Below are 22,884 nucleotides of genomic sequence, written 5' to 3'. Positions count from 1 at the left end.
TTTCGTTTTATTAAAAAAGCAGTGTGATATATTACGGTTGTGTATATATTGTGTATTTATATACTGTACGGGCTAGGTCAACGTTAAAAAGCATGCATTTTCTTTTGGTATACTCCAGGCCCCCGCTTGAATCCTGCTGGCAAACGATCCCGTGTGTTTGTTTCATCTGTGGAGGAGTACCAGACGGGTGGTGTAAAGCATCACGACAGCCAGTAGTCTGAAGTAAGCCGTGAATCAAGAAAAGAACACAACAAAAATCCACTTTTAAACCGTTAACCTGATTTAACGTGACGGTGTGTACCTCTGACCACCACTGTTGTGTGTTCTGTGAGATGAAACACCACCCGTCTCACCCTCCACCACAACTAAATCAAACACACTGGTGTCACTGCCAACATCATCTCACCCAGGCCTTGCTGTAGCCATGTTCTGCACTGCCGCCCCAACACGTCCTTATTTCCACCCTCTTTCTCCACCTCGTTGTTGTGTTGTCCGTCCGCCTGCCCGTGCTGTGTGTGTCTGTTCACAGTCCTGCTCCTTTGCTTCCTATTGGTCCACATTTGTGGATTGTCTGTCGGACATCATTGTCACAGAGTTCAGAGGTCCCTGGAGTCTGTCTTTAAAATCCCGCCTGTCTGGTACCGGTCACGTACGTCATGGTCCAACACGCCCTCGAGCTCTCAGGAGCAGCAAACAGCGTCCGTGTCCTCCTTCCTCTCACACCTCCTCCATCTCAGTAAGGGTAAATAGTTGGAATGGGTAAAGGGGGTGGGGTAGAATATCTTGATTGGTTGATTATTGGAATATTTACTTCCTGTTCACATCAGTCTCTGTCTGACCACAACCCCAGCGTCAGGACGACGCCCGTCAGTTGGTCGCCACGACGACAACGGAGCCTTCCTCCGCCTCCTCGTCCTTCTCCTCCAGTGATTGGATGACGCAGGGTGTTACATCGAACGGTATCCGGTTGGCGGAGGGGTCGGCGGTCGGCGCCGGCAGCCCGGGGCTCACGCCTCCCGTTGAGGGAGAAGCCTCCTCCCGCAGAGGAGACGGGGTCAGGGAACATGGCTCCGGCTCCAAGGTTAATGTCACCTCCTCCACCTGCCGGCACCAGGAAACAATGCACGTGTTAAAGAAAACATCTCTGAGACAAATGCAGTCGACTAAAGACTCCCTCATCTCACCTGTCTGCTCCGTCAGAGGAACGTTCAAGATCCTCTCCATGTGATCAACATGTTCATACTAATGTTTTTCATGTTACCCATTTGGCTGGACTGCAGCGGTGGGGCCAGCCCTACACATGCACTTCTCCATGACTGAGTGATGGAGTTTCCCCATTGGCTGTTGTGCTTTCAGAATGAATTGTTGTGAACAGGTTTCTATTACGCCGTTACTGTCACAACAGCCACCACCCCCCCCCCTTTTCTCCCCAATTGTACTCGGCCAATTACCCCACTCTTCCGAGTTGCCCCGGTCTCTGCTCCACCCCCTCTGCCGATCCGGGGAGGGCTGCAGACTACCACATGCCTCCTCCCATACATGTGGAGTCACCAGCCGCTTCTTTTCACCTGACAGTGAGGAGTTTCACCAGGGGGACGTAGCACGTGGGAGGATCACGCTATTCCCCCCTCTCCCCCGAACAGGTGCACCGACCGACCAGAGGAGGCGCTAGTACAGCGACCAGGACACATACCCACATCTGGCTTCCCACATGCAGACACGGCCTGTCTGTAGGGACGCCCGACCAAGCCGGAGGTAACACGGGGATTCGATCCAACGATCTCCGTGCTGGTAGGCAACGGAATAGACCGCTACGCCACCCGAACACCCCAACAGCTGCTTTTTAAATGTAGTCGTGGTCAAGCCATATACTAGGTTTGAACCCGGTCTTGTTTTATGTCGCTCAGTGATGTTATTATACTTCATCTTCTTCCTCTTCCTGGCATACGGCTTTTAGAACCACATGAGTGCAGATCAAGCAGAACCACTTCGGACAGTCATATGGTTTTTCAGTACTTCAGGAGCAACAATGAAAACAAAATGCCCAGATGGCGTCAACAAACCTTCGTCACCACGTCCTCTTCCTCCTCCTCCTGTTGCTCTGATATACCTTCAGACTCCGGCTCTGGCTCTTCGCCTACCGTCTCTACCACGCCTCCAACCAAGTCCCCCATTTGTCCACTCAGCTGCCCAACAATCTCCACCTGCAGCAGGTTTACATTCGTTTATTCATCGGGCTCTCTGTTTAGCCTTTAACAGGTTAGTAACGTGAAACGGCACCAGGTCACTTGTTCTGCTCTAACAGATCATCATTCATTTTGGTGGCAGAGTGTGCTGTCTATGGGAGGACGACACAAACCCCATTCGGATCAGTTTGTTTCCCCACTGTATTTTGTCTGCCTGCCCAGATAGCAAAGAATCTTTGGCCCAAATATGGCCCACATCTGCGGTTATCTTACGGCCCACATTTGGCCTTGAAATGACGGCGCTGACTCAGGGTGAGTGTGGCTGCCTCAACTCAGCCACACTTGGGCCACATCTGGCCCGCATAGTATGTGCTGTAAACCAAGTCAGGCCTGGCTTATGACATTTGGGTCATGTCTGGCCCACACAACAATTGCCAGTGCCGTAACTGAGCCGTAAGTACCAAAAGTACCCCAGATTAGATCCAAATGTGGCTGCTATCTGGGTGGGGACCAACTCCAGTTCTTCTTCCCGTGCCTTGCTCGTGGGCACAGACAGGAGTATTAACCCTAACATGCATGTCTTTTTGATGGGGGGGGGAACAGGTGCCCTGACCAACCAGAGGAGGCGCTAGTGCAGCGACCAGGACACATACCCACATCCGGCTTCCCACCCGCAGACACGGCCAATTGTGTCTGTAGGGACGCCCGACCAAGCCGGAGGTAACACGGGGATTCGAATCGACGATCCCTGTGTTGGTAGGCAATGGAATAGACTGCCACGGCACCCGGACACCTCTGTAAACCTGGTCATCTATATTCCCTACCTGGTGGGGCTCGACCTGCGCTGCCCCCCATAGGTCAGCCAGACGGGGGTGTGTGGGTGGACCCAGACTGTGGATGGTGCTGTTGGGGGTGGCTTGGAGCGAATGAGAGGCACTGTGGAGCCTGGGATCCATAGACTGAACGAAAACGAGAGGACACGAGAGAGAGACAGACAGACAGACAGACAGACAGACAGACAGACAGACAGACAGACAGACAGAGAGAGAGAGAGAGAGATTGGGACTTGACAGATCTTCAACAGAAGGCAGGGCCGAGACTGATGATTTACTAGTAGTTCAGAAATGCAATAAAAATAAATTCCCTACTTTTCACCGGATATAACGCACGTTATTCTTTTTTAAAATGCTCGGTACCTACCAATTAAAACCAACCACCAGCCAAGTCTCAGGAGACCAAAACCCAGAACCATAACAACTTAATGCCTCCTTTAACTCGATGAGTTCAGAGATACTCAACAGCGAGAGAAAGACCATCTAGATTTTAGAGTTCAGAATGTCTAACTTTCATTTGCATAAAACTTTCCTGGTGACACAAAGTCCACCTGACAGGTGGGTGACGCCGCCGTCATGCAGCCCACAGAGACTCCACGCCAGCTGAGGAGCTACATCATCAGTGTCGCCAGTATGGAAGTCGGTAACGCTCTGTGGCACCCACCGGCCCCGGGTGAAGAAGTGAAGGTTGTTTTTAAGAGGTGGAATCATCGAAGTGACAAATGGTCCTCACTGCCCAGTCAAAACTGGAGGCAGACCGGGTCCTGTGTTATTTATCGTCTCTAGTCTGACACGCTACATGGACGCCATCCATACAATATACATGTAGCTCCTGCTGGAGAGACAACTTGATCTGCAGTAACCGTTTGAAACCGACGTGGTAGAAAGCCCTGGCTTTGGCAATGACCACATCCCAAAACAAGTTCTCTGCAGGTAAAACCCAATTGTTTGATTGACAGGTTTGGATAAACCGAGCAGAAACCATCCATCCATCCATTATCCATCTCTCACACACTTAGGGGCAATTCAGTACGGCCGATCCACACAGAGGAAGACCCCCGAGGTTGGACTCAAACCCAGAACCTTCTTGTTGTGAGGCGACTGCACTAACCACCGCGCCGCCAGCAGAAACTATTAGCTGATTAAAATGTGCTGCAGAGAGGAGTTGACCCTTAAAGGAATAGTCTGTTTATTTTACTCTCACCTGTCATGTCATACATATTTTCATTTTCAGTCATGCATCCTTTTCTTCCTACTTGACACATATCTCCAGATATCATCTACAGTTCAGTGTAGTTAATGGAGGACAAATCTTCCGACAAAGCTGACATGATGCTACAGCAGTCTGTCATAGTGAATTACAGTGGTCTTCTTTTTTTTTCTCCCCAATTGTATCCGACCAATTACCCCGGTCCTCAGAGCCGTCCCGGTCTCTGCTCCACCCCCTCTGCCGATCCGGGGAGGGCTGCAGGCTACCACATGCCTCCTCCAATACATGTGGAGTCACCAGCCACTTCTTTTCACCTGACAGTGAGGAGTTTCACCAGGGGGGCATAGTACGTGGGAGGATCACGCTATTCCCCCCAGTTCCCTCCCCCCCCCCCCTGAACAGGTGCCCTGACCGACCAGAGGAGGCGCTAGTGCAGCGACCAGGACACACACCCACATCCGGCTTCCCACCTGCAGACACGGCCAATTGTGTCTGTAGGGACGCCCGACCAAGCCGGAGGTAACACGGAGATTCGAACCGGGATCCCCGTGTTGCTAAGCAACGGAATAGACCGCCACGCTACCCGGACGCCCCTACGGTGGTCATTTTACAAATTTATATTGGCTTTTATTGTTAAGTTCTCTCTTAGTGTTTGCTTTGCTGTGCCGTGGCGGAGCGCCTCCTGCTGGTTATCTCTTGTATGCTGTGTTGTAGGAAGTAACACGGTAGGAAAACAACGGTAACTAGATATAAATATATCTTTTTAAATGACCTCTAGAAATCACCGTGACAGACTGCTGTAGCATGATGTTAGCTTTGTCTGAATTGGGGAGTGTATTTTAAATGTGTACATTTGCCCTCCATTAATTACACTCAACTGTAGGTGGCAAGCTGGAGCTGTATTTCCAGTAGAAGAGAAGGATGGATGACTGCGAATATGACGCCTACTTATGAACTACGTAAGATGCGAGTATAAAATAGAAATCGACTACAAAAAATCGAAACTGTCCCTTTGATGGAGAGCAGGCGAGCGCCTTGTCAAGCAAGGGAACACAGATAGGAGGGTTTTCCTGACTGAGCTAATACCTTCATTTACAGTGGCGGCTGGTGCTAAAATTTGGAGGGGGGGGGCAGTTTACCTTGGCGCAGCACACCTGACAGCAGCTTTAATGTCCTCGTTACATTAGTGTTATTATTTGATGTTGGGGCAATACGAATACTATCATACTTCTATATTATCACTATCACAACACCATAGACGCAGCACAGTAGTTGAAGTACTGACCTGCTGTTGGTACTGCAGCAGCTGTTGCTGTTGGTAGTGTTGGAACTGCTGAAGATGTTGTAGTTGGTTCTGGTGTTGCAGGGTGAGCTGGGCCTGGTGCTGCTGGAGGTAAGTTCCTACAGTACCCTCGAACCCCTCACCGGGGGTACCCCCAGCACCACTGCTGCCACCTGGAAAGCACCAAAGTCTGAAGTTTCAGGTTTATTTTTCATGTCAGATTTGCCCCGTGGAGCGTTCACCAACTTGGCTCCATCTTAAGAGGAGAGGCGAAAGACAGGTGGAGCTAGAATACTGACAGACACTGGCGGCGTTCTATCTTTCTTGCCAAGTTGGACATTTACCTCCGAGTTCACCGTTTCCAGAGGAGTGAACTTGTCGTCAACTTATTTTTTGAGTACTAACCAATCACCTGCTTGGTCTTCCATATACTTTAAGAGGGAGCATCACAAGACCCTTTCACCCGCAGTTCTTTTATTTAAAATGATGACTCACTTTTCCTTCTGTTTCTATTCCCCCCTCCTCTTTTTTCTCCCCAACTGTATCCGGCCAATCACCCCACTCTTCCGAGCCGTCCCGGTTTCTGCTCCACCCCCTCTGCCGATCCGGGGAGGGCTGCAGACTACCACATGCCTCCTCCCATACATGTGGAGTCGCCAGCCGCTTCTTTTCACCTGACAGTGAGGAGTTTCACCAGGGGACGTAGCGCGTGGGAGGGTCATGCTACTCCCCCCAGTTCCCCCTTCCTCCAGAACAGTCGCCCCAACCGACCAGAGGAGGCGCTAGTGCAGGGATCAGGACACATACCCACATCCGGCTTCCCACCTGCAGACACGACCAATTGTGTCTGTAGGGATTTGAACCGGCGATGCCCTTGTTGGTAGGCAACGGAATAGACCACCCGGACGCCCCGACTCACTTTTCTAATCCCCTTCACCAGGCATCACCACGTGCTGTGATCTGGAACCAAATCTTTTTTGTTTTTTAATTCTAATGCACTTTTTGGTCACCATTTTGTCTGTTATGTTACTTCACACTAACTGGTCAGCGTCGTCTTTCCATGACCGCGAAAGAGAACCAGCAACAACACAGACAGGAAGTGCTGCCTCTGGCTTCTTTTTCTTCCAGTCAAACACTTTTTCTACAGAACCATGTGCCCATTCTCATCCCACAGCATTATATATCCGCATGGCGGGTTAAACACCTAACCCTGAACCGAACCGCTGGTGAACTTTAACCCTAAACTTAACTTCTCCATATCCTGTATGTCACTGAAGGGCATAAATATGCAGGAAAGAAGTGTGACGTCGGTGTCTGTGGAACACCTGTCTTGTCTCGTACAAACACCAGGGGGTGCCCTGCCGTCATACTACATCAATGCTTTGGCAACTCGTGGGACGAGAAGACGTTGGGACAGATTCACGTTTTCACAGGACTTCCCATCAACCACTTTCACTGCAAGCCAACCAAAAATCTTTCCATTTCCGCACGAATCCTTCTACAGAGAGAGCCAGTCCTGCATGCGTCGTACACACCACTGCCAGGCGTTGCAGGAGGAAAGTAGGAGCCCTTACCGGCAGCCATGATGTAAGACCCTGTGTCCGGCGAGGCCACGCCCGAGGGCTGGCTGGTGATGGGGTCCCAGGCGTCAGAGGACGACAAGCAGTAGAGGCCTTGGGAGACGTAGGTGTGAGGCCACATGTCCGCAGAGGAATGGTGGAGAACCTGGTCTGTATGGGATGGACAGAGGGGAGGAGGGAGGTGTAGGAGATGGAGATAAAGGGCGAAGCGGTTAAGAGAAAGTAAGGATGCATTTCCAGAAACACAGCACATGGGTGTCCTCCCCTTAAAGATTCTGTTGTAACACGGCTAGTTAGGGCGCCGGTCTCACCAGCAGTTATGACAGCAATATCCATCCATCCATCCATCCATCCATCATCCAAGCTGCTTATCCCCATCGGGGTCACGGGGATGCTGGAGCCTATCCCAGCAGTCATTGGGCGGCAGGCAGGGAGACACCCTGGACACGCCGCCAGGCCATCACAGGACTGACACACAAACACATACACACATACACACACACATTCACACCTAGGGACAATTTAGTACGGCTGATCCACCTGACCTACATGTCTTTGGACTGTGGGAGGAAACCGGAGCACCCGGAGGAAACCCACACAGACACGGGGAGAACATGTAAACTCCACACAGAGGACGACCCGGGACGACCCCCAAGGTTGGACTACCCCGGGACTCGAACCCAGGACCTTCTTGCTGCGAGGCGACCGCGCTAACCACTGCGCCACCGTGCTGCCGGGCAGCAGTATATCGAACTGAGATCAGTTCAGCCGAGTGGAATCATCAGTCACCTCCGGTAGCGACACCAGTTTGCACAATGTCCTCATGCAGAGTTCAACTTCAGTGAACTTTGACACGCAAATTCGTGCTGTTAACCAATCGCAAAATTGCTTTGAGTGTGTTGACATCTGCAGGGCCGTTGCTAGGCAGAGTAAAAATATATATATATAGCATGGTTTGCAGTCAGTCATAAAGCAGGCATGACTGGTTCATGAATTTAATTGTCTTAAGTGGTTTTGGTCGTGAAGCTTCCTGTACAGCGAGGATAGGATATATTGATCGGTGCCCCCTAGAGACTGTTTTAAAAAACAGCAGGTTGACACTTCAGCAGAAGTTTTTTTCACTTTACCCAGGTACACCATACAAACTCCCTGTGGTCTTTTTCCTTTGATAACTGTATTGGTAACTGTATTGGTAACTGTATTGATAACTGTATTGATAACTGTATTGGTAACAATTGATAACTGTATTGTAACTGTATTGATAACTGTCCGGGTAACTGTATTGATAACTATTGGTTTGTTTAACATACACGACTGTTGGAAAAAATCTGACCTCTGTGTCCGTCTGTCCATTCGTCTGTTTGTCTGTCCAGCCGCCCGTCCATCTGTCTGTCTGTCCGTCCATCCACCTGTCTGAATGTCTCTGTTTGTGTCTGTCCGTCCTTCCGTCTGTCTGTCAATCTGTCTATCTAACTGTCTGTCTGTATAACTGTGCCTGTCTGTCTGTTAGTCTGTCAAACTGTCTGACTGCTGTCTGTCTGTCTGACTGTTGGTGCATGTCTGTCATTCTGTCTTGTCTGTCTCTGTCTGTCTGTCTGTCTGGCTGTTTACTGATGAAAAGAAAACAAACATGCAGCTTGTGGAAGGCGGGAACACAAACCCAGAGACGGAGAATATGAATGAGTGAAGGAAGACGCTCAGCAGAAGCCCAGCGGCACGTCCAAACACAACCCTGACTGACTCACATCAGTTCAGAAACCACAGACACAGCAACACAAACTACAACCACCACTTTGCACAGGTGTGATGATGGTGGCGTGTCCCATCATTATGAAGCAAACACACACACACACACAGGCCTGAGGGACCGGACACCCAGAGGCCTCCTCTCCACCACATCGGTGCCGGGCGGCACCGGCACCAGCACTCAGACCCAGAGAGAGCAGGGAGGAGAAACCCCTTGTGTCCTAATGGTGGCACTAAGTAGCTTTTTAATTGGTGGTGTTTGTGTGTGTGTGTGTGTGTTCTTGTCTGTGTGTACATGTAAGGGTTTGTGATTCAGCCCGACTCTCTCTCTCTCTATATATATGGGGGGGGGGGGTGTTACATGCCAGGTAAAGCACCCGTGTGGTGTTGTTAATGAGGGCAGAGTAAGTCCTTGTGTTGACCTCCAGGATCCCTCGGGGTTTGGATGGCTTGCTCGACACCAGCGAGCACTGAAAGAACAGGCAGCTTACAGTGGCGGTCCGCCGTGTTCACACGGAGACTACACGGAGACACGGTGTCTTCGTCTTGGCCACGTGGCAGCGTTAACACCGGGCGTGCTATAAAAAATGAAGAGCTCAGTCTTACTGACGGAGGTTTCTCTTCAGACGGTCTCAGCATTCACAGATGAATTTGCCGATTTCAAGTTTAGTTAGTCAATATGTCCCCATGACAGCACGGTGGCGCCGTGGTTAGTGTGGTCGCCTCACAGCGAGAAGGTCCTGGGTTCGAGCCCCAGGAAAGTCCAACCTTGGGGGGTCGTCCTCAGTGTGGAGTTTGCATGTTCTCCCCGTGTCTGTGTGGGTTTCCTCCCACAGTCCAAAGACATGGAGGTCAGGTGACTCGGCCGTACTAGCTTGTCCCTAGGTGTGAATGTGTGTGTGTGTGATGGCCTGGCGGCCTGTCCAGGGTGTCTCCCCGCCTGCCAGCCAATGACTGCTGGGATAGGCTCCTGCATCCCCGCGCCCGAGAGCAGGACAAGCAGCTCAGATAATGGATGGACGGAATATGTCCCCATGTCAATTCAACATTGACATGCTGAGGGGCGTCCGGGTAGCGTAGCGGTCTATCCCGTTGCCTAATAACAGGGATCGGTGGTTCCCCCATGATACTTCCAGCTTGGTCGGGCATCCCTACAGACACAATTGTGTCTGCGGGTGGGAAGCCGGATGTGGATATGTGTCCTGGTCGCTGCACTAGTGCCTCCTCTGGTTGGTTGGGATGCCTGTTCGGGAGGGGGGGGGGTAGCGTGATCCTCCTACGGAGTATATGCCTCTGGTGAAACTCCTCACTGTCAGGTGAAAAGAAGCGGCTGGTGACTCCACGTGTCGGAGGAGACGTGGTAGTCTGCAGCCCTCCTCGGATCAGCAGAGGGGGTGGAGCAGAGACCGGGACGGCTCGGGAACAGTGGGGTAATTGGCCGGATACAATTGGGGAGAAAAAGGTGGGGAGGAGGGATTCCAAAGAGAAAGAATCTCAGATTTAGTGGTTGTTTACTGTTAGTCCTCGTATTAACACACCTGTCAATCAGTCTGGGAGCGACGGTACTTCCTGTGCCGGGGTGTGTACTTGGCGGCAGGGTGACCCTTTTCTTTACATTTGAATCAAGGACTGTGGCTGTAAAGTAAATGTCTTGAGACAGTGTCCTTAATTTAACAGAACAAACTCATGAAAACCAGCAAACTGACCTTCCACCACATAATATTACGTCTTATACGTCTGAACACAAAATGAAATCCAACGCCATCCCCTGACCGACACGTCCCCTGACCGACACGTCCCCTGACCGACACGTCCCCTGACCGACACGTCCCCTGACTGACATGTCCCCTGACCGACAGGTCCCCTGACCGACACGTCCCGACCGACACGTCCCCTGACCGACACGTCCCCTGACTGACATGTCCCCTGACCGACAGGTCCCCTGACCGACACGTCCCCTGACCGACACGTCCCCTGACCGACACGTCCCCTGACTGACACGTCCCCTGACCGACACGTCCCCTGACAGACACGTCCCCTGACCGACACGTCCCCTGACTGACATGTCCCCTGACCGACAGGTCCCCTGACTGATTCGTCCCGACTGACACGTCCCCTGACTGATTCGTCCCCTGACTGACACGTCCCCTGACCGACACGTCCCCTGACCGACACGTCCCCTGACCGACAGGTCCCCTGACCGACACGTCCCCTGACCGACATGTCCCCTCATGCATGTATTTAGGTTACGTTACTTGTCTTGTGAAGATTGTTTTTTTTTCTGTCTCACTCCTAAAAATCCTTCTTTGTGAAGATTAAGACGCTGAATGGGTGAGCGAGTAAATGCTGAAGTAGATTTCTGCTGTATCACAGCCGTCTCGTCTCGCCGCCCTGCGAAAGTCCTTCAGAGCCGCTGAGCTGAATTTGGACCGCGGCTGCTTCAGTTTCCAGGACTGCTTCTGTTGTCTGTGGATTTACGCCAGAAGCTGAGAGTAGTTATTTGCAGTGTTGTGCCGGAACAATCTTTGTTTTATTTTCAATTAGCAGTGAAGTCAGGAGGGACGCCCTCTGCTGGTATGTTTTTTTGGTCCTGCGGTGAGCATCATGGAACATGTAGTCATGCTGTAGGTGTGTTTGTAGTTCAGGTGGCAGCCATATTGGAAATCGCTGCAGAGTGGTTTAAGTGATGAGTCGGATGGATGCAGGTGACCGGTACATGCATGATGTCAACAGGGCCGACTGGTGTTAAGAGGAAATGTTGAGCGTTTTGTGGTTCAGAATGCTAAAACTTCCTGCCATGCTTCCTGAAGGATCTCTACTGAAACTCTACTGAAACTCTACTTACCCATCATCCAGCTGACACAGACATAGTAGAAAACCTGTGGCTGTAGCGACCCACTATCACCCATTTCTTTTTTTGTGTCCCCCCCCTTTTTTTTTTTTCTCCCCAATTGTACTTGGCCAATTACCTCACTCTTCCGGGCCGTCCCGGTCGCTGCTCCACCACCTCTGCTGATCCGGGGAAGGCTGCAGACTACCACATGACCCCTCCCATACACGTGGAGTCACCAGCCGCTTCTTTTCACCTGACAGTGAGGAGTTTCGCCAGGGGGATGTAGTAGATGGGAGGATCACGCTATTCCCCCCAGTCTCCCCCCCCCCCCGAACAGGCACCCCGACCAACCAGAGGAGGCGCTAGTGCAGCCACCAGGATACATACCCACATCCGGCTTCCCACCCGCAGGATCCCTGTGTTGGGAGGCAACAGAATCGACCGCCACACCACCTGGACGCCCTTCTACCCACCCATTTTCTATTGAGAGAGTCTATTATGAAACCTCTTTTGACTGAGTTGTTTTATCCCAGTATCTCTATGCACAAAGATACTTCTTATTCCCTCAGCCACGTTACTATTTTTAGATTCTGTAAGTCTTTTCTAACACAACTGGACTTCCTGACATCAGGGCAAAGTCATTATATGTTTAAACTCACCCAGCAGAGGATAAAACCTGAACTGGAAAGTCAGTAAAACACTTTCATTAGTTACTTTTATCAAGGGCCATATGTGCAGCTTGCTAGCCTAACATTTATATGCCAAAGATGTTTGCGGCAGTCTCAATTGGTGTAGCTGCCATATTCGTAGTCCATTACCTCTGCTGGTGATGCTCTCCTGGTTGACCTCGCTGAGATGGGCCACGCTGCCCTGGTTGGAGCCGGCTCCAATACTGTCTCCATCCATAGAGTTCCAACCAAACAGAGTGGCCTCGGAGATGGCAAACTGCTGCATGATACCTGCCGGAGAAGAAGAAGTAGTTCTGCTAGTAGTGGGACTGATAGTAGCAGTAGTATTAGTAGTAGTAGTAGGCTAGTAGTGGGACTGATAGTAGTAGTAGTACTGTAGGATTGCTTTTGATTCCTTATCACTGAAATACCACACGCAACGCAGTACACTGAACAAAGTCCAATGAGAATGCTGCTTACATCATCAGAACAGATCACACCAACAGCAACACGGAGAGAGAGCGAGAAAATGAAGGAATGAAGACGGATAAATACTAAAGAAATGTTGAAATGTTAGAACATAATTGCAGCAGATTTGTCTCAGATACCAGTCCAGATTTTGCTTTGACTGGTACCAGAAAGGCGGAACTTCAACATACCAGAACCAATTAGATGTCACTACGTTAGCTGTCAGTCACGACCAACTCTACTGGTCTGAGTGTCAGTAATTCCTTATGGTTGTCTGCACATTTTCTTGCACTTTAGGGCAACTCTAATACAGATATTGCCTCGCTAGCGTGTGACATTATTACGGGTGACAGTTAAGTATAGTTAAGTAAGTATAAAGTTACACCAGAAGTGGCCTACTAACACACAACATGATTAAAAATACCTCATTATTATTATTAACGTGTTTAGTTTACTAATCAATTAGCAGCCCATAGTAAAAGCTACTTTGTTGTACTTTATTGGCTGCCTTGACAACTCCTGTACTGAGCAGGGATCTGTTTATAATGAGATGTTGTGTTACAATGTGTATATTAATTGGAAAATAAAATGTTCAGTCCCTATGTGTGTATTGGTAATGAAGAGAGAAAGAAAGCCACTTTATTTTGTCATTGCACAGATGTTTTTGGTTACAATAAAATTTATCTTCTGCATGTAACCCATCCTATTGTATAGGAGCAGTGCCAGCTGCAGCGTCCGGGGACCAATTCCAGTTCCTCTTTCCACTGCCTTGCTCAGGGGCACAGACAGGAGTATTAACCCTAACATGTATGTCTTTTTGGTGGTGGGAGGAAACCTGAGCACCCAGAAACCCATGCAGACATGGACCTGGGGCGGGCTGGGGTTCGAACCCAGGACCTTTTTGCTGTGAGGCAACAGTGCTAACCACTGGGCCACCGTGCTGCCAAAGTAAAAGCCTTTATACCCACATGGTTGTTATACACCAGTGGTTTTCAAACTATGGGTTGGGACCCACAAGTGGTCACAGCAGGAAGCGACATGTCCACAACACACATTTTTTTGGAGACAGCCAAAAAAAAAGCATTTATTTTGTATTGTGATAAATATTGGATTTTATCTAAAGAAAAAAGAAAAAAAAATCATACTTTCTGAGTCAATGCAAACAATGCAATTATTTAATTATATTACAAAATATCCCTAAAATAATGTCTAATGGCTTGTCTGTTTCATTTGATCATTAGGAGGCCGTGATTGAATATTGAGAAGGGGAACGCTGCATTAATGAACAATTTATTGACAGATAATGAGAATTTATTGGTTATTTTACTTTGCAAAATGTTTGGTGGGTCCTGGGCCAAAACGTACCACCATAGTCTGGTCATGGCATGAAAAGATTTTGGGAACCCTGAGCTACACCATAGTTAAAGGTATGACAGTGATTTAAACAGAACAATGAGGTATAAGAAAAAACGTTTTGTTTATTTAACAATGATTCAACAGCAAGACTGTCTTCATCAGGGTGTCTGTCTTTGTGGCGTTTAAAACAACACTTAAAGAGGTGTGGCTCCGCTGATCATGTGATAATGTTCCCCTGGGTTCTGTATTGGGCCCCCTCCTATTTTATTGTCTCTTAACCACATTTTCAGGAAATTTTGCATTCAATTTCATTGCTACGTGGACGACACCCAGCTCTCATCTATCCACCAAGCCTACCTCCGCTCTTCCGCCCACTTCCCTTTTTGATTGTTCACTAGAAATTAAATCCTGGTTTTCATACCATTTCCTCAAACTTAATAGTGATAAAACTGAGGTCCTGAGGCACTAAATCTACTTTGGCTAAACCTGATAGTTTTTCTCTGACTATTGACAATTCTATAGTTCCTCCATCGCCTCAGGTTAATAGTCTGAGTGTCACCTTGGACAGCACATCATCTTTTGAAACTCACATCAACAATGTTACTCGGTCTGCATACTTCCACCTACACAATATTAATCATCTTCGCCTGTCACTTACACCTAACAGCACCTCCATACTCACTCACACCCTGGTTACATCCTTTATTGACTACTGCAATTCTATCCTCTTTGGTCTTCCCCTCAAGTGTCTTCATAAACTTTAATTGGTCCAGTATTCAGCTGCCCGTATCATTACCAGAACTCCTTCTAGATCCTGTTCTTCAGCAACTCCATTGGCTCCCAGTTAAATACCGTATTAACTTCAAGATCCTGCTCCTCACCTTTAAGGCCCTTAATAACCTAGCTCCTTCATATCTTTCCAAACTTCTTCATATCCACACACCCTACCACAATCTCAGGTCCTCTTCTGCTCTCCAACTCACTACACCATCAGCCCGCTTGACTGCCATGGGTCTAGAGCCTTCAGTCATTCTGCTCCCCACATATGGACCTCTCTCCCACAAGACATTCACAACACCGACTCTCTTTCAACCTTCAAATCCCATCTCAAAACACACCTTTTCAAACTGGCGTGTTCAGTCTGATCCACACTTCATTGAGTTTTGTGCAGATGATTTTATACTTACCTGTTGTGTTAACTTTTTATTGTCTACCCTGTTTTGTTTTGATTTTATGCTGTCTGATACAGTGCTGCTTCGTTTTTAACTGTGTTCTGTAAGGTGTCCTTGAGTGCTCTGAAAGGCGCCATAAATAAAATGTATTATTATTATAAATAAATGAACAATCGATTAACAGTTAGCGTAACACCTGCAGCAAAGCGCGCCTCCTTTTCTCCATCGCTGAGGTCACTGTAGGCGTCATTCTCCATCCTCCTTTCCCTCTCCCTCTGCAGGTTGCTACGGCCCGCACCCCCCTCCGGCCCCGCGGACGGCTTGCCCCAGCTCTGCCACTCGATCATGTGAGCAACACGGCCCTGGGCCATGGCTGTGGGCTTGGTCACCTTGTCCTTCATGGAGCGGGTCACGCCTGCCACAGGTACACACACACAAACACATACACACAAGTTTCAAGACTAAATTATATGTAGTATCTGACCGCACCCCCGTCTGAGGCAAAAGAATGAAGCATGGTGATTGATTTGATGAAGGGATGGTTATCATGTTGTAGCGTCATGTGTCATGTCATGGCAGCAATGTTTTATGTCTAAAACTACACCAATCATCCAAAACATTAAAACCACTGACAGGTAAGTGAATAACATTGATTATCTCATCACTACTACTAGTAGTAGTAGTATCTCATCACAATGGCTCCTGTGGGTGGGATATATTAGTCAGTAGTGAACAGTCAGTTCTTGAAGTTGATATGTTGGAAGCAGGGTAAGCGTAAGGATCTGAGCGACTTTGACAAGGGCCAAATTGTGATGGCTAGACGACTGGGTCAGAGCATCTCCAAAACGGCAGGTCTTGTCAGGTGTTCCCGATATGCAGTGGTCAGTACCTACCAAAAGTGGTCCAAGGAAGGACAACCGGTGAACTGGCAACGGGGTCATGGGTGCCCAAGGGTCAGTGATGTGTGTGGGGAGTGAAGACTAGCCTGTCTGGTCCGATCCCACAGAACAGCTACAGTAGCTCAAATGCTGAAAAAGTTCATGCTGGCTATGATAGACAGGTGTCAGAACACAGTGCATCACAGCTTGTGGCATATGGGGCTGTGTAGCTGCAGACCGGTCAGCGTGCCCTTGATGACCCCTGTACACTTTGGAAAGCGTTTACAATGGGCACCGAGTGTCACAACTGGACCATGGACCAGCGGAAGAAGGTGACCTGGTCTGATGAATCACATTTACTTTTGCACTATGTGGACAGGTCGGGTTTGTGTGCATCGTTTACCTGGGGAAGAGATGGAACCAGGATGCACTACGGGAAGAGGACAAGGCGGTGGAGGCAGTGTGATGTTCTGGGTGATGTTCTGCTGGGAAACTTTGGGTCCTGGCATTCATGTGGATGTTACTTTGACACGTTCCACCTACCCAAACATCGTTGCAGACCAGGTCCACCCCTTCATGGTAACGGTATTCCCTGATGGCAGTGGCCTCCTTCAGCAGGATAATGCTCCCTGTCACACTGCAAAACTTGTTCAGGAACAGTTTGAGGAACATGAGAAAGAGTTCAAGGTGTTGCCTCGGCCTCCAAATACTCCAGATCTCAATCCGATCGAGCATCTGTGGGATGTGCTGGAAAAACAAGTCTGATCCATGGAGAGCCCACCTCGCAACTTACAGGACTTAAAGGATCTGCTGCTAAGGTCTTGGTGCCAGATACCAGAGGACATCTTCAGAGGTCTTGTGGACCTCAGCGGGTCAGAGCTGTTTTGGTGGCATGAGGGGGACCTACACAAGATGAGGCAGGGGGTTTTAATGTTTTGGCTGTACATGGAATCAAGGTGGTAACAGTCAGCGGGCATGCACATGTTTTGGTTTTGATGCATGTAGATATAAACGTGTTGTGGGTGAATATGATTTTAATGAGGCTTTTTGATGGTTCCAGAACTGCAGGCACACACACACACACACACACACACACACACACACACACACACACACCTCCTCCCTTCAATGCTTTATCTGTTGAGCAACAGTACAACACACACCATAGACCTTGCCATGTACCCATCCAGATGTACTGTTATGTTCAATGGTAGCCATTGCAGAATCTGCCCCATACTGTGTATACTTATCTTGTGTAAGGACTATAAAAAGAGATACTAGCTGTTGCAGAGGTCTGACACTCCTGGTCTCACATACGGTATAAAAAACACTAATATTGTGTTACAGCCTTACATTCATCTTCATAACAGCCTTAATCTGGCAGGACATGGATCAAACCAGGTTCTGAATTACATACTCCAACGACGCCTCCCACAGTCATGTTGGGTTGGCAGGTTGTGAATTTCAACTCCGAATAGCCTCTCCCATCTCCTCCGACCGTTCTTGGATTGGAAATTGAGGGAGGGTATGATTTCCATCCATCCATCCATTATCCAAGCTGCTTATCACGAGTGGGGTCACGGGATGCTGGAGCCTATCCCAGCAGTAATGGGGCGGCAGGCGGGGAGACACCATGGACGGGCCGCCAGGCCATCACATTCACAGAGGGACAATTTAGTACGGCCGATTCACCTGACCTACATGTCTTTGGACTGTGGGAGGAAACCAGAGGTGGAAAACCAGGCTTCAGAAAGTACTAACCATGTATTTGCTCCTGCCCATGCACTAAACCAGCTGATTTCACTAATTAGTTCTCCTACCTGGCTGAAATGCATGGGTGGAGCAAATACATGTCTGTGAATGTCCTCATTCATCCAGGTCATGGTTATCCAAAGGAATTGAATCAAGCGCAACTGGACTTGGTATATATCCGTGAAGACGTTTCGCCTCTCATCCAAGAGGCTTCATTAAGGCTTGATGAAGCCTCTTGGATGAGAGGCGAAACGTCTTCACGGATATATACCAAGTCCAGTTGCGCTTGATTCAATTCCTTTGGATAGCAAATACATGGTTAGTACTTTCTGGAGCCGGGTCGTCCACCTCTGGAAGAAACCGCTTATCCTGCTCTCAGGGTTGTGGGGATGCTGGAGCCTATCCTAGCAATCATTGGGCGGCAGGCGGGGAGACACGCTGGACAGGACGCCAGGCCATCACGAAGGGCCGACCGACCAACCGACCCGTGCACACACACACACACACACACACAGACACACACACACACACTCATACCTAGGGGCAATTTAATATGGCCGATTCATCTGACCTACATGTCTTTGACTGTGGAAGGAATCCGGAGCCCCTGGAGGAAACCCACGCAGACACGGGGAGAACATGCAAACTCCACACACAGAACAACCCGGGATGACCCCCAAGGTTGGACTACCCCGGGCTTCGAACCCAGGACCTTCTTGCTGTGAGGCAACCGTGCTAACCACTGCGCCACCGTGCCGTCCGGTATGATTTCCACCATTTAAATAATGTGACACCGGTTCTGACAGAATGATGGCTGCCATGAAGCTGAATAAGGAATGATGTTCGTAGCGATCTAGAGCCCTGTGGACTTACTGGGTGTAGTCACCTGTGTTGTTCCTACAAATGTTACTTCAAAGTTTTTAACACCTAAGATCGCATTTTATGCATTGTTGCAGATGCTCTTAGACATAACCTGTTAATGAGTATTCCTTGAGAACAAACTAGATTCAAAATTCTTCTCCGACACGTTTTGCACAAAAAAAGACAACTAAATATTAACGTGACATTAACGTCAATTGTTCTCTCAGATTTAGATATTTAGTGTTTCAGATCCAAACCTTCCAACATGTTTACTCCTCCTGCAAGGGAAGGCTTGCAGGAGGAGCGAACCGCTCGATTGGACAGATGTCAGTCGACTCATCAAGGCTGGTTAACTGGATGTGGTCTCGTGATGGACCCGTCTCAATTATTAAGGCCATTACTCAGCTCTTGGTAAATAGAGTAGACGATCAGGCTTCAATTAAAAGCGTGTTCGACTGATGGAGAGAGGGTGGGGTGGGGGGGGGCACCACATCTTTGGGTGTAAACAAAACGCTGAGCAGGTTCCAGTGTTAAATCTCAGCTCAATTAAGATGCAAATACGGGATTCAAACAAGGGGGTGTATTCACTGAGCCAAACCGCTATGGAGAGGCTGATCAATTTATTAAAAAAAGGGAAAAAAAGAAATTAAATCTAAACAGGCATGAACACAAGACACAGCGCGGGCGCTGGAAAGCGCTCCCTGGCTGAGAGGGCAAGTTGCGGGCTGATATAAATAGCAGCAGTTTGTCCCCTAGACAATATGGGCCAATCTCATTTGGAACTCGAGCACTCCCTGCAGAGTCGCAGATGGAAACGAGGATGGAAGAGGATGGTGATGAGGAAGGCTGTTGAGTTTCTGGTTTTGTTTTGCTGTTCATTTAATCAAAAAAAGCTCCATGAAATACGCCTACACAACATTAAAAGGCACCAACACAGGAAGTGCACCAGACACACTATAAAAAACACCGCTTTACACAAAACATGTGGTGGGTCTTTAGGCAACACAATGTGATGGACTCTGAGAAGGGAGGAGCAAGAGAGCAAACACTTGAACAAGGCACATTCACAGAAGAACCACTTCTTCACAAATATAGGAACACAGCACTGGCACGATCACCATCAACAGCACAACCGCCACGTTACGAAAAGACTACATTTCCCAGCACACCTGTGGATACGCTCTGTTGACTAACTGAAGGAAGTAATCACACTTACTTCAGCCTCTCTGAGGTCAAAGGTCAGACAGGATTACCATCAATGACTCAGAATGTGGTCATCATTGACGTCTGTTGTTGATATCAATGGGAAAGGGAGGGGAGGTTGGAAGTGAAAGAGGAAGGGGCGGGGCACCCACAGGGGCGGCCATGTTGGTTCCAAGCTCCTCCTCCTCGTTCTCCGGGGTGAAGTTGGCCTCTGAAGCTGATTCGCCCGCAGTCGTTTTGTAGTTTACCCAACCAATGATCAAGTTTAAAGGGTAATTCCTGATTTTCGGTCTCCGTGTGAGTCAAATGATTCAGTAGCCTTAGATTAGCTTAAGGACCACCTGCTGGACCAGACAGAGTTTAGATTAGCTTAAGAACCACCTGCTGGACCAGACAGAGTTTAGATTAGCTTAAGAACCACCTGCTGGACCAGACAGAGTTTAGATTAGCTTAAGAACCACCTGCTGGACCAGACAGAGTTTAGATTAGTTTAAGAACCACCTGCTGGACCAGACAGAGTTTAGATTAGCTTAAGAACCACCTGCTGGACCAGACAGAGTTTAGATTAGCTTAAGAACCACCTGCTGGACCAGACAGAGTTTAGATTAGTTTAAGAACCACCTGCTGGACCAGACAGAGTTTAGATTAGCTTAAGAACCACCTGCTGGACCAGATAGACTTTACCTTCCTTGTCATAGACTTAAAATCAGAAGACCTCGCCGTGAAATGACCAACGCTAACTTTTCACCTACTTTAACCAGCAACTGCATTTGATTTTTTCTACAGATTTCAAAAGTTTTCAAAAAGTGTTTCATTTGATTTAAAGTATAACTTATTGCGATTTATTTATTTATTCTTTGGCTTTTCTCCCCAAGTGGCCAATTACTTCACTCTTCCGAGCAGTCCCGGGTGCTGCTCCACCCCCTCAGCCGATCCGGGGAGGGCTGCAGACTACCACATGCCTCCTCCGATGCAGCGACCAGGACAAATACCCACATCCGGCTTCCCACCCACAGACATGGCCAGTTGTGTCTGTAGAGACGCCCGACCAAGCCGGAGGTAACGCGGGGATTCGAACCAGCGATCCCCATGTTGGTAGGCAACGGAATAGACCACTACGCTACCTGAACGTCCAAGTTTGCACTAACTTTAACCAGCATCCGCATTTGATATTTTCTATAGATTTCAAAAGTTTCAAAAATGTCTCATTTGATTTAAAGTAAACTTATTATGATTTGATAGAGTATGATTTAATTGCTTTAAAACATATTTACAGACATTTTCTCAGAATTTACTAATAAATCCAACAGGACAGTATAAAGACGGTGGCTCTTTCACTTCTTTCAAACTACTGAAACATCTGAACATCACATGACACTAAGCAGAAATTATCCTTCGCAAAAAAAAAGGGAGGGAGGGCAGTAGGGAAATTCACCCCATATCAGCACTCAAGGCCAACTTGACCCTTGACCTTTGTGGAGCATGTGGAGACAACATGGGGGCTGTATTTACCATTTAGCAGCACAGACACACACCTGACACACCTGACAGAGAGGACTTAGCCAGGGCACCGATCCCGTAGGCGTTGGAAGAGTTCCTCTTCAGGCGAGGCAGGATGGAAGTAGTGTCCTCCATGGACAGCTGAGGAGAAAGAGGAGCGACAGGAGGAGACGGCATGAGGGGAAGGAAGAAGGGGTGATATGTGAGTCCAGGTAAGGAGAAGAGAAAGACATGTTGACAGAGGTGAAGAAGATAGACAAGACTGGAGCAGGTGAGAGATGAATTGTCATTCACGTAGTTCGGTGATTGGTTAGAATCAGATGAATTAGAGCAATCACAGACTCAAACAGAAGGTTATATAACAGACAGGCAACATATCATATGCCAATGGGATCAAATTCATTGACAATTTTTGAAAAATGATTATAAATTCATATCAAAAATCATTGTAAAGAGTTCATTTTGTTTGCAACCGCATAAAGATCATCAGAGTAAATCTGGTAGACTCAAATCATATCTAAGTGGCATCACTGCCTTCATGTTGCATATTGCAATGTAGCCGAAGATACCCCCCCCCTTTTTCTCCCCAACTGTACCCGTCCAATTACTCCACTCTTCCAAGCCGTCCTGGTCTCTGCTCCCCCCCCACTCTGCCGATCTGGGGAGGGCTGCAGACTACCACATGCCTCCTCCCATACATGTGGAGTCACCAGCCGCCACTTTTCACCTGACAGTGAGGAGTTTTGGCAGGGGGGACGTAGCGTGTGGGAGGATCACACTATCCCCCCCCCCCAAACAAGCGCCCTCACTGACCAGAGGAGGCGCTAGTGCAGCGACCAGGACACATACCCACACCCGGCTTCCAATTGTGTCTGTAGGGACACCTGACCAAGCTGGAGGTAACACAGGGATTCGAACCACCGATCCTTGCGTTGGTAGGCAACAGCATAGACCGCCACGCCACCCAGAAGCCCCTAAGATATCATGTTTAATAACGACTTCCCTCTGGTGAATTCAAGACAGATCGTGCTGAGGTAGTGATGCTACATCCACTTCCCCTCCCTATGGCTGCCGTCTAGCAACCATTCAGATCACAAAACTACAACAAACCAGCGGTAAGAAGTTCAAGGAGCCTTGATGCCCAGGACTGTTCCTGTGACCAACCAACAATGTTTGACTGATGTTATGGATAAAAGAAGCCAATAAGCACCAAGGAGGAAGAAAGCAGTCCTCTATTTTAGTTTAGTTAGTCTACTGTAAATGGGCAGTTCCATGTTGTCTCCGCTGTGTACTAACGAGGCGTCGTCACATCTGCAGCACACGGCACCGCTACGCTGCATCCTGCTTATGAGATCA

At 48.6% G+C, this 22,884-nt stretch overlaps 1 protein-coding gene across 1 annotated transcript; it reads right to left on the bottom strand.

Annotated features, from left to right (window-relative positions):
- Positions 1 to 803: 803 nt before the first annotated feature.
- On the bottom strand, positions 804 to 21,666 carry LOC130129120 (uncharacterized). The gene is made up of 8 exons (XM_056298919.1): positions 21,564 to 21,666; positions 15,531 to 15,749; positions 12,489 to 12,629; positions 7,086 to 7,241; positions 5,515 to 5,684; positions 3,026 to 3,145; positions 2,076 to 2,204; positions 804 to 1,095 (listed from the first exon to the last, which is right to left on the bottom strand). The coding sequence occupies exons 1-8, from the start codon at positions 21,661 to 21,663 to the stop codon at positions 868 to 870; spliced, it is 1,263 nt and encodes a 420-aa protein (XP_056154894.1). The 5' UTR covers positions 21,664 to 21,666; the 3' UTR covers positions 804 to 867.
- Positions 21,667 to 22,884: the final 1,218 nt, after the last annotated feature.

The sequence above is a fragment of the Lampris incognitus genome, chromosome 18, assembly GCF_029633865.1.
Source record: "Lampris incognitus isolate fLamInc1 chromosome 18, fLamInc1.hap2, whole genome shotgun sequence".
In the NCBI taxonomy this organism is placed as follows: domain Eukaryota; kingdom Metazoa; phylum Chordata; class Actinopteri; order Lampriformes; family Lampridae; genus Lampris; species Lampris incognitus.
This window is presented reverse-complemented; position numbering and strand designations above follow the sequence as displayed.